Source organism: Trachurus japonicus, chromosome 16 (genome assembly GCF_045865225.1).
Source record: "Trachurus japonicus isolate A0001 chromosome 16, Traja_1.0".
Lineage (NCBI taxonomy): Eukaryota > Metazoa > Chordata > Actinopteri > Carangiformes > Carangidae > Trachurus > Trachurus japonicus.
In genome coordinates this window covers 14,477,854-14,490,076 of record NC_140922.1, presented here as the reverse complement: position 1 = coordinate 14,490,076, position 12,223 = coordinate 14,477,854, and the positions used below count along the sequence as shown (strand labels likewise).

At 40.1% G+C, this 12,223-nt stretch overlaps 1 protein-coding gene across 3 annotated transcripts; it reads left to right on the top strand.

Annotated features, from left to right (window-relative positions):
- Window positions 1-402: 402 nt before the first annotated feature.
- spaca6 (sperm acrosome associated 6) lies at window positions 403-4,224 on the top strand. Of its 3 annotated transcripts, none has more exons than XM_085801839.1 (9): window positions 403-644; window positions 793-879; window positions 1,101-1,172; window positions 1,421-1,444; window positions 1,557-1,634; window positions 2,161-2,264; window positions 2,804-2,960; window positions 3,703-3,872; window positions 4,111-4,224. In XM_085801839.1, the coding sequence occupies exons 1-9, from the start codon at window positions 431-433 to the stop codon at window positions 4,150-4,152; spliced, it is 948 nt and encodes a 315-aa protein (XP_085657965.1). In that variant the 5' UTR covers window positions 403-430; the 3' UTR covers window positions 4,153-4,224. The 3 variants fall into 3 exon arrangements, with proteins under 3 accessions (XP_085657965.1, XP_085657964.1, XP_085657966.1); XM_085801838.1 differs by having other exon boundaries at window positions 3,692-3,872; XM_085801840.1 differs by lacking the exons at window positions 1,101-1,172; window positions 1,421-1,444; window positions 1,557-1,634 and having other exon boundaries at window positions 3,692-3,872.
- Window positions 4,225-12,223: the final 7,999 nt, after the last annotated feature.

Below are 12,223 nucleotides of genomic sequence, written 5' to 3'. Positions count from 1 at the left end.
GCATTTAACTCCCTCTTTATCTGCTTCTCTCTCCCCCCCTGCCGCCACCGCCGCCGCCTCCCTCCTTGGCTCACTCCATCTCTGTGCTCTGCAGTAAAACTGGTGCATTGAGGCAGCAGGAAACGGGGACTAGAGACAATAGAATGGAGGGAAGTATAGAGGGGAGTCTGTGATGCTCTCCCCTCAAACCCAAGCCTGTTGAGAGAGCACGAGGAGGATACTTTCATAATCCCGCTTTTAATTAGTACATGAGGCGTATGCATATAAAATTCATATTGAAAGCTTTTTTTTTTTTTTTTTTTAATTTTCAAGCTTTCCCTGGAACACAAAACCTTGGAACTTCTACATGTGTGGTCACTGAGAGATCGGGATTTGAATAAAAACAGTTTACGCAGAAAACCTTTATTGAATTGGATGCTCATATTGGAAAATGTGCACATCTGCTCTGTTGCTCATGTGTGTTAGCTGGCTGTTCAGCACCTCTCTAAGCTGCTATCAGTGCTTTGTTGATGCGCCAGACAGTCAACGCCTGTGCTGGGGTCACATTTTGACTGAACACAATATTAGAAATGTGGACGCCTGCTACAGGAAGCTGGATCGTATATTCAACAACAATGAGAGAGTGATTGAGGCCGGCAGAGTGGGTGCGGAAAATTCGCTTTTTACAATTATTCCCTCAGGAGAACACAATTAAAATGAGTGAACCGGCTAAACAATAAGTTTTAGCCCAGTCCGGTTGAATACAGTGAGGATGGTTGGTTTAAACTTGTGTCATATATGTCCCTCTTTCAGGTAAAGGTTACGACAAACAGCTGAAGGAACATCTGGATGCAGAGATCCAGCCACTAATAGAAGAATTCGACAACAAACAGAACAATGGTAACTAAACACCTGCTCCGACTGCATGAGTGAATCAGTCTTTAGAGCGTCAGAATTGATAAGCAAGGTCAGAAATGGAGGGGAGTAAGAAATGAGAAATTTCAAAATGATGCCCTACAGCACACTATTCACCAGGATGTGTTGAGCCAAATATTTCTGTCCTCCTCCTCCTCTTCCTCCACCTCCTCCTCCTCCTCCTTCTCCTCCTTCCCATCTATCAGACACAGTGTATGAGGAAAGGTTGCAGACAGCAGCAGACAATTTCATCGCAGCTGCCTCCAAACTGCCTAGAGGTGAGACATGGTCTCTTCCCCTTTCCTTCATCTTTTCATCTTTAGTAAGGCCCATATTAGGTCATTACAGCTCCATCTGATCTCTCTACTCTCACTGTAATAAGCTAGTTACAGCCTTTCAGAAACTGTGCAGAGTAAAGGAAGCAGTCGGGTTGAACTGACTCCTGGATGTTGAATGTCAAATTAAGTCACCTGATGGAAATAAAATTTGGTCATCTGAGTTAACTGTCTTTCCTTCTCTTTTTCAGTCACTGGATGTTTCCCACCATGCGGTTAGTGTCTTGACTTCACCTTCTTTGTCTTTGTCTTTAATCATACTTTCTGTTATTACAACCATGACACCTTAATCCACATGTCAGCTTAATAATTCAATGCCTCCATCAGGTTTTCAGAGTGCAGGTAGGGTATACAACTGTATTACCTGCCAATACGACTTTTGTGAATTCCCTCTCGACTGTCCAGGTGAGTATTAATGATAAATTATCCATCCGACATATTGGATTACTGATACTGTTACATCACAATTTTCAAGTGGGGGAAAAAGGTGTACTAATCCTGACTTGACACATCCTTACATAACTATATTTTCACCTTCATAAGCATCCACTCTTGATCCCTGAAATGCTCCTCTTTTGATCCTTAAAATGCTCTTAGCAGAAAGTCAGGATTTGAAAAAGAGACTCAGGCAAGGTTTTTATTTCCACACATTATATCTTTTGCACAGAGCCCCCAAGGTACTCTTTAAGTCCTTGGCTTCTTTATGCAAGGTGACAGTTGACTCCCACACACGACGGTATTCGTATCAACCCTGTACAGCGCAGCCACTGTTTAGCATATCATCACTTTTATTCCATTCCTCAGAGACTGGGCTTAAGTATTATCATTAAGGAGGGCTCAGACTGAAAGAGCTGCCCCCCTGTGAACGTTATCTGTATGTGTGTGTCTGTGTGTGTTTTTCCCTGTGTGGGTGGCTATATGTTTATTTCAGTTAAAGAAATTAAAGTAATGGAGAACAGCAGGAGCAGAATGTGGTGTGATGTGCCATTTCACCTTCCGAACGACATCGAGGTAATCTGGAGGTTTGCAGAAGAGGTACGCTTGACATATGATGAACCATTCAGGGTCACTGCAGCACCTTTAAAGGAACAGCTCAATATTTTGGGAAATAGGGATATTGACTTTCTTGCCAAGAGTTAGCAGAGAAGATCGATGCCAGACCAGATCAATACTGATTTACCAGACAAATATGAGAGATTTGTCTGGTAAATAAGGAAGCTCGAGCCACAAGTCGATTATTGGCCGGACCACAACAACGTGACGAGCCCTATAAGCACAATTGTCTGTCACTGTCTGACTAAGTGATGGAGTTGAGTCATTATTTTTCCACCTCTGGTCAGCATTATGCCACGTCACTAAGCAGGGGTTTCCCGATTGATAAGCTAACTAGCTGCAGACTGTCGCTTGTGGTAAATATCAAACAATCCATTCTCTCATCTAAGGGACCTTATTCCAAAATGTAAAAAAAAAAAATCTTAATGTTGTACTATTAAAACTGTTGTTGCAGCTATACACATAGTAATAAATAATACCTGTATTGAGTGCATGTAAGATGAGAGTACTTCTTCCTGCAGGTGAAAACCACGCAGTTGGATCAGTTTAAAGAAGTGACTGCAGGGGTGGACAGACTCTTTTCCATCCCCTCAGCCAGCTTGCAGCATCAGGGCACCTACCTGTGTGAGATCTACTCAGGCCAACGCTCCATTGTGAGACTGTACTTCTATCTCACAGGTAATAAGATACACGGCTTTTGAGGAAAACAATTGGACATTATATCGATTGGTGGTAGAATATATTTACTGGGAGATAATACTACTAACTCCTTCACACTTAAGGAGGAAATATGCGGTTGTGGACGTATAGCATCTTAGTAACTTCAGTAAATATATAAAAAGGGGTTTGTCTTTTGAATTTGAAAAAATACAAATGATTGTTTTAAAGGTTACAATCTTAAATACAGGTTTTACTACATGTAATAGTTAAGATAACAAATAGAGATTCATGGTTATTTTATTGGAATTGCGAGTAAAAAGCAATTAGAAAACACTGGAGGCAAAAGGGAGGCCCAGGACAGACAAACGGAACAATTTATTGAAACAAATTGAATTGGTTTAAAGATTTAAGTGAACTGGTTTTAAAATGTGGAGTGAAACAGAGACCATAAACTAAATTAATCCACACTCACATAATCAAACTCAATAATAAGTAAATGAGGGGATCTTTGTTTATGATATAGATATAGAGAATTATTTGTTTACATACTGTATGTATATGTATGTATATATATACTATATATAGGCTATATTAGATTTTATTGTAAATGTATATTGGGCTTCTCTACATTAAGAATGTGATACTTAACTTTTAGGTATCTTATTGTTCTTCTACACAGCATTTATTTTCTTGGTAAACGACTACACGTACATACACCTGTATTCCTTCTCTCCATCCTTCTCTCTAAGTGACCCCCCAGGTTGTGGCAGGCCACACAGAGCTGCAGGAGATATTCGACCTGTCTCTGCTCCCAGGAGGGCGGTTACTCCCTGTGCCTGGTGGTCCACCCCACCTCCCCCTCTCCCCATCTCCGCTGCTTCTCACAGCCTGTTTAACTGCTTTGCTGCTGCTGCTGCTCCTCTCCCTGGGGTAAAACACAAATATCATTTGCACAATATGAAACATAAACAGAATAAAACACTTATGGATGTAAGATGCCCTTTGCCAGATTACACTGGGCTAATACTGTATACAGTATTTTATGCAAATGTATAGGGGTGTAGGTATGGATCTAGAAATAGAAATAGTTGCATAATATACTCATATATAGCCTACAGACTGGATATGTAAATGTATACTTAGTTGGTCTACTCTTTGTCTGTTGTAGGGCTCTGTATTGGTCATCATCAGAGCACACATGTCCCCCTGAACAAGCAGATAGAGATGAAGAATCTGAGGGTTAGAAGCTACACGCAGTGAAATAAAGACATTTCAACAAGCCCTTGGTCTTTGCGAGACTGTTACGTCATAGTTACAGAAAACCTGTGTGTGACTCCTTCCACCACTAGAGGGCAGGATATACATTTTGATCAGTGGTGCTTGGTCAAAAATGTGCTGTACCGTATTTGATATTATTACCACCAGGACATTGGCTCTCTTTCTGTACTAAAAGACTGTAAATGTAGGTAATTTTGCACAAATTCCAGACAACTACAAAATTAGCAAGGGAAATATATTTTTATTCCATCAAATATATCTCACATCACATCTATAGTAAGTTTGACAGATAAAAGTAGATGAAAGCTCATACAATATGATGCATTGCTGTTGACTCAGTTGCCAATAAATAAGATACAACACAATATATTAAAATGCCATTTGTTAACTATTAACATAGTGAAAACGATCATTATAACCTCCCTGCAATTTGGAGACTGCAAAGTACATTTTGTCACACTTGAATTACTGGCATAATCTTTAGATGTGGTGAACGATGCTACTTTTTCATAGGTAAAGGATCTTACTTTGTCCATCACTAATGTTATTAATGATGCTTGTAGGCCAGTAAGGCTCTATCGTATGAGAGACAAAATTAGGGTAAGAGCAGTCCAAATGGCTTTGCATTCAGATAGGGCCAACACTTATGTGCATTTTGACAAGAAGACATGTAGAGGCATCATCATGTCCCATTTCATGTAATGACCATGAAGGGGCGTGAATGAGAATCAGTTCTTCATGTGCCCACAGGGAGGCAGCAACACACAAACAGATATAAACCCACACACACACTCTCTCCTCCTGATGCCAGTTATCACAAGACAATGTCAGATGATTTACAATATATCTATCTTAAACTGTCATTGAACCTTGCTGTTAGATTTACATTGTCACATGTGGTCCTAACGACATATGGTTGCTAAGACTAAAAAGACAAAATCTCTCAAAACAAAGCTGAATCACCTATTAGGATGGGGAAGTACTGCAATTGCAAAATGGAATAATCCTAAAACATGACACTGTAGTCACACTGCATATTTGCCAATAAGTAAATATTGCTAAAGTGAACCCTCAAAGCCTCACCCAGGGCTCTCTGATGTCTGAGTTTGCCTTTGTGGACTGGTCTAGAGAGGCAGAAGTTATTACATAACATATTCCACTCGTACTGTTGCGCCCCAGTCATTATAACCTGAAAGCATCACTCAGGAAGAAATAACTGCTGAATACAGTGACCTTTGATGAGGATTTCTTGGTGACCTAAAAAGTACCATAATCATTATTCTTTCAGTGATTACGTACTTTGCCTAGTTTCTCCTTTTAAACAGCAGAGGAAGGCTCTAGGGTCAATATGAATTTCACTCAAACACGACAACCTTTCTGCCACACTTAAACACAAAGGACTGCATGATTATACACTCCTAGGGAGTCCTTGAAGCACCATGTCAGTGAAAGGTCAATATCATTCTCTGATGTTTATGGGTGTATAAGCAGCAAACGTATGTTATCCTTCAAATAGTTTTCAGCAATCAGATGTCAGACAATTTATTTACAGGCTACACTGAAATCAGCCACTCTGTTGAAAAACCAATTCTCCCTACTGAAATACTGAGACACACCTACAAAGAATTAACCTATACATCTTCTAACTTCTAATAATAATAATAATAATGAACAGTCTGAAAACAATAGGGCCCTCGCATCAGGACCTAAGTATGTTGAGTGAAGGCACAGAAATCAGCAAATATAACAAGTTATTTAAAGTGTAAAGTTCTTTATTTTTCAATTATTGGATGGATTGCCTTGAAATTTGGTACGGATATGATTGGTGCCCATTTGGGTGAATTCTAAGGACTTGGATGGTCAAAGTCGTCACTTTACATTTCAGTTTTAAACTTCCCTGTTTTTGGATTGTGCTTTTCGTCTGATTAATCTGGCTACAATTCCCCAGGTCCTGACCTCACCACCGTCATCCTCCCACACACATGTCCTTATACTTTTGCAGCAGTGAAGAAAATTTCCCTCCTGCTTAAAGTCCTCTTCTAATAATCTGTCATGTCTGAAATACCGGTATTCACAACTGACCTTAAACACGAGGAGCCTGAGCTTTCCCTTGAGACTCACTCACTGTTTCTTGCTAATAGATATGGGTTCAGAGTAGGGCTGGTATGAGTTTATTGTGATGTTTGAAAAATAATTCCAACTTGTTTAAAGCTCTTAAACAAATGATCAGAAATGCATGAGGGATTCAAGTTTGCACATGAGCAGAAAATATTTCTATTTGCAGAATGTATAATATTGGTATACAATGGTATACAATCAGAAGTGAGGTTACATGAAAACACAGTGCAAAAGAAGTGCTTGTTTGAACATCTGTGTGCAGGTGCAAAGCATAAAATAGTTTGTAAAAATCAGCTCTTGCAGTTTCCACTGATTTGCTGTGCCAAAAGTGTTGCTGGCAATGATTTCTTCTCCATTGAGCTGCTCAACACTGCCTTATCTCTAGAGCTACAGAGAAAAATGTACTTTCACTTACAGTAAGCAAGTGAAATCATATGGACAACAGTCAGTAAGTCCTCAGGGAGAGAAGAGAACAGCGTGTCTGAAGCTTGTACACTTTGGTGGTAAATTAGCCACACAGATGATAACAGCCACGTTGCTGACAAATGCTGGGCCACAAAGTGTTTCACTGAGAACCTCCTGTTTCGTTTTGTTCCGATACCTGAGGAGCAACAAACTGAAACGGTGGTCAGTGGTTCCAGGTACAAGAAGGAGGTGTTGAACAGCTCCAGCACAGTTTGCTCTCATTGGCATCAATGCCTATTTTCCTCGAAACCACAGCCCTCATCCTTAGTGAGAAAAGGACTTTCCGATAAACCCCTCAAAGATTTATACTAAAGGAAAACTGAAAGAAAATCCTATTTTGTCTAAAGAAATACAAGAGAAGAGTTTTCATTAGTGTAGCTTCCTTTTTCCAACCATGAAGGTGTTTGGTCTCAAAGCAGTGATTATCGGGCCCTCGCTCTCCTGTGCCCTGTGGCTCGGAGCATTGTAGTTGTCTGTAGTCCACACTGAGGCAATAATGTGGTTTGTAGGGACCATGTGGGACCATGTGGGACCATGTGGGACCATGTGGGACCATGTGGGACCATGTGGGACCATGTGGGACCATGTGGGACCATGTGGGACCATGTGGGACCATGCGGCTCTTAGCAGCTCCTTCAGCAGCAGACTGCTACACCCGTGCTAAGGAACGCTATTACAAGTCAAGTTAACAACACAAAATGATTCTGTGGTATCCATGAAGGACAGTTTTAAATCTTGGACTTTTTTCATTTTAAATCTTCATCGGTTTTCAGTACTGTTACAGCATATTCGTACAGCACTGTATACTTCATTTTTTCTTGCAAATGGCATTGCAGTGCACAGTTTAAGAATGCTCTAGTACTCTATGGGTTTAAATGTTTCATTGGTATATTGAAAGTTGGGGCAGTATATGGGACCATATGCCGCCTTTGTCTCGGTATGTCATGCTTATAGTTACCCTGACAGCACAACAACTGTTTTGAACTTTTAACTGTCTCTGAGTCATGCCACTGAGTCTACCTGAACCTGAGCTGTGTCTAAGCCCTACACATACTATTACACCATGGAAACACTTTAACATTTTGTTTTAATTAACTCAGAAATGTGATTCAGATGGAACACTTTCCTTTTGCAAACAATAACTTCACTGTCAACACCCATCTTTAAAACCTGACTTACATGGGCAAAGGTTACAACTCAACAGTTAATAGGCATGATGCAAATTGATAATGGCAGTTTTTGGCTGGTGCTTAACATCTGTCTTCATTATTGTCCGTTGTGAAGGGAGTAGTGAACGAGTGAACGAGAGCATGATTTCTGACACTATACCTAAATCAAGTGGCTAAATGATTAACCTGATTTAGTTATTGCTTTTATTCTGTGATTGTGAGAGTAATATGAGAGCTACGGTCAGTAGGCAAACTGCTCCAACTGAAGAGAAATCAATGGAGTCTCTCAGGGCCTGAAATATCATTTTATCTCATGTATTTTATCTTCCTTCTGGACAGAGCTCTGCAGAGTATAGTTTCACTTTTGAAATGAGCTTTCTCCTCAGATATCGAAAAAGAGGCCAAAACAAGGCAAAAAGTCCAAAAACTCAAAACATGTAGATTAAGGTCACTTTTGTTCTTTTGTTAGAGAAAAGAGCAAAGCTACTTTGGGGAAATCCTACACTACAACAATAATGTGGATACAAAGCGAGACAGTATATCACTTTCATAACCACTGTAGGATCAGTGACAGGAGATCATCAGATGACTCGCTGTCTGAAAACAGAGTTTGGAGCTTGCACCAGTTTGATCACAAAAAGTGAGAGATTGGATGTGAGATTAAAAGTTCACCTTCAAATTCAACACAAAAACCAACACAGGAAACAACAGAGAGACAATATACCGCGGGATGTTATTACAACAGAGATAGGGAGGTTCCCCTAATAAAGTACTGGTTCTCAAGTAGAAACACAATTAATAAGGACTCAAAATAAGAACCCCAGTGTAATGGTTTGACTATAAATACAAACACACAAATGGAGGAGGAAAGGGGATTGTGTGGCACTGGTTCTGTGGATTTTACTACATGTTCTATACTTACGGTGGTGTTCCTGAGTGCAATTGTGATCATGTATAAAGTATGAACCTCAATTGCAAGCAAAAATATATTTATGATCAAACTATCCATTCAGACCTACAGTGAGATTAAGTAAGTAAAGCAATTGTTGATCATCAACTAGTGCATGTGTAAGTGGCAATTCATACAATTGGAAGTGTGTAGTAAATTTCTGGTCCTGTTCTGTGTGGCACATAGATTACTGTAAACCCTGTAGCAGTCCATCATGGAGTTTCTAATACATTACCATATTTAAATTTAGTTCAAATTAAATGGTACAGCAATATCAGATCAAGGGAACATTTTCCACATTGAATACTAGCAGGGGTCTCTGGCTTATATTGTATCTATAGAATAGGGCATAAAATGTCCAAATTAAGCTGTTTTGAATATTATATCTAAATCCACTCTAAAAAGTTTTGTTTTTACAACTTTAACTTGAATATTCAGAGAAAATTGGAAACAACTGATTGATTAAATAACTGGGAACTGAAATATGAAAATAGAAGCTCCAAAAACTAAATACAAAAAAGAAATGCAAATACCAGCTTCTTTGTTTTATACTGTTAATGTGCCAGCTCATAGGTAAATGCAATCTAACACAAACAATGACATTTCATTCTCTGCTACCAAACCTGTATTGTAGGCTGTGTGCATGTAGTGTTGTTGTTCATTGTAGAATCAAGGTGTTTGACATTTTTAACATTTATAAGAACTTCTTCACCCTAAACTGGTATAATTTACACTTAGTTTATATGAGTGCAGAGATACAGTGTCTCACTGGAGGAGAACACACACTGTGAGCCTCACAGTGTGAGGAGAGACTGGGATCTGCGAGCTTTATAAAGCACTTGTCGAGTAACTAAATATAAATCAGACATGACTCAACACTCATCTTGTCATTTAATGGGCAGATTGCTCGTATTTTTTCCACTGGGGTATTCAGTTGCCAAGACAAACAGTGATGCATTGTGAAAGGCATCAGAGAATGTGAATTACACCAATGTGAAGCATTATCTGGATTGTTTTTGTGGATTACTCAGATTATAAAAACATATTCGGGCCTATGCTGTGTGGTGCTTCTTCACTGGGTCTTCAACACATTTTCTCTCTTTTGGATCCCAACTCACTCTACACAGCTAAATTGGTAATAAGCAACAGAGAGGAGTGCCCATGGGGTTAAAGGCATCATAATGGATCCACGTCAAAAAAAAGTTCCTTCAGGAAATCTCACATGTTGACTTTCTTTTCTCTCAGAATTATAGATTAAAGGCGTCATCCTTGTGCCTAATGTGAAACTTTGAACTGCTTTGGGCTTTCATCTAAGTTTATAACTTTGTACACACCCATCACAATACTAGAAAGCAATTATGGTGTACTTACGTGTTTGTTTAGTTGTGATTTATCATAATCTGAACACACTTTATGACTTAACAAACTCCTCTATTGTAGAATAAACTATTATGATTGATGAGTCGACTCAACTCAACAAAGTTTTTATTGTTGCTGCAGCTGACTCTTGCCAAATATGCAGTGGCAACTCGTGTCTCCCTGCCTCTGGTGTGTTTGTGACACATGGGAGAAATGATCTGATTGTGATTATGGAAATCACTGCTGGTACTTTCAAAATTGTCTAGTCGAAACAGTATACCATTTCTTCGCTTGTTTCACTTTGCAACAAATTAAAGCAGAAGTAAGCGATATTTTTGTGTTAATATAAGTCTTAAATAGTTCTATCTTCCGACAGCAATCACTTACATAGAGTGTTTGGACAGAAACACGGGTCTCTCAGTCACTCTGCTCTGCTCTGAGCCGAGGAGAAAACTTTCCTCGTATCCTACAAGTTTTATCCAATGAGGAGAGAGAACGGCATGCAGGGCTGTGTGTGCAGCCAAGGGATGCGCGTGAATGCGGTGACGTAGGGACGAGGACCAATAGATCCATGACGAGGGCGGGGGCTGCTAACTCCATCGGCTGACAAGAAGTTATGGTGCGTTCAAGGCAACCCGTAACTCGTATTTTCCCGACCTGTGAAGTCGTACCAGTTCGATCTGGTACGGGTTCACGGGTCGGAAGTTACGAGTGGCCGTTATAGTGACTTTCACAGGTAAAACAGGTCGGAAAAACACGAGTGGGTTGCCTGGAACGCTACAAAGTCGTAAGTCGTGACTTGAAGCTGTAATTTACGGTTTCAAAAGCCTGCCTGGAACGCAGCATTAGCCAAAACGACCAGATCGCTTACTTCTGCTTTAAGGTAAATAGCAGACCAAATCATAATTCACAAATTTTGGGACTGGGGCTAATTGTTCTCTTATCCCGTATTTAAACAGATCCTGAAAAGACCAAGGACCAACCCCTGGTTCAGCTCTAAAACAAAGACACATCTGGCCCTGACTGCTACGTTGTGACTCTGGGAACTCTGGGAAAAGTTGTGGACTCTGATTGGTTTCAGCTGGCATGCAGCGTCAAACTCTGAGTTTTTGCGCAAGTTCCTGTAAATGATGGCAGCTCCACCATTATGAGTGTGCATGCTGTAGCTCAGCGTGAGGTCATCAGATAAAAGCCGTCTCTGCAGACTGGGTGAACACCCCTATAGTTCAATTTGTCTAAATGTGTGCCAAAAGAAACTAAATGATCTCACGGAATTCTATCCTCATTTCCATTTCCGATTCGGAAGAAAAGGAAAATAGCATAACTATGAATCTAAAGGCCACACCATCGGAAAGTGAAAACAAAGTAATTCTTTACCGTTTTTAATTATTTCTGATGATATACCATGAGCATTATCATAATGAAGCAATACACATTTTTGCTTGTCACCCACAGGGTTTGCAGTTGTCACCTTGTATTAATTTTGACGTCAGTAAATGTCATGATGATGAAGAAATCGTAACCACTGTGGTAATTTTCATAAGTTTTGGGGAGGTTGTTGTTATAGATTTCTGTATAAGTTCACCCCCATCCTCCTCCAGCTCTTTGTGGGAGCTTCATTTGTCTGGGGGGGGACCCAGACAAATGAAGTCTGTTAAAGTGTCAGTGTTAAAGATGACACAACATTTTGTGGCTTCTGCTTCCTCTTTACTGCGGATCAAACGTGTTCCCCAACATGTGCGCCGGGCTGAAACTGTCCCTCCCTCCTGTTATCAGGGAAGGAGACCCAGACAGGGTGGGGGAGTGCGAGCTAATTGAAAACAGACTTAGGAGGGAAGTGATGTTTGGCTTCGTCAGACTTTCTGTTGCCCTTCCAAAGCTTTTTAGTTTTTTCCTTTTTTCCCCTCTCTCCCCTCTCCCTGACTCATTCAGACTCTCTAAGT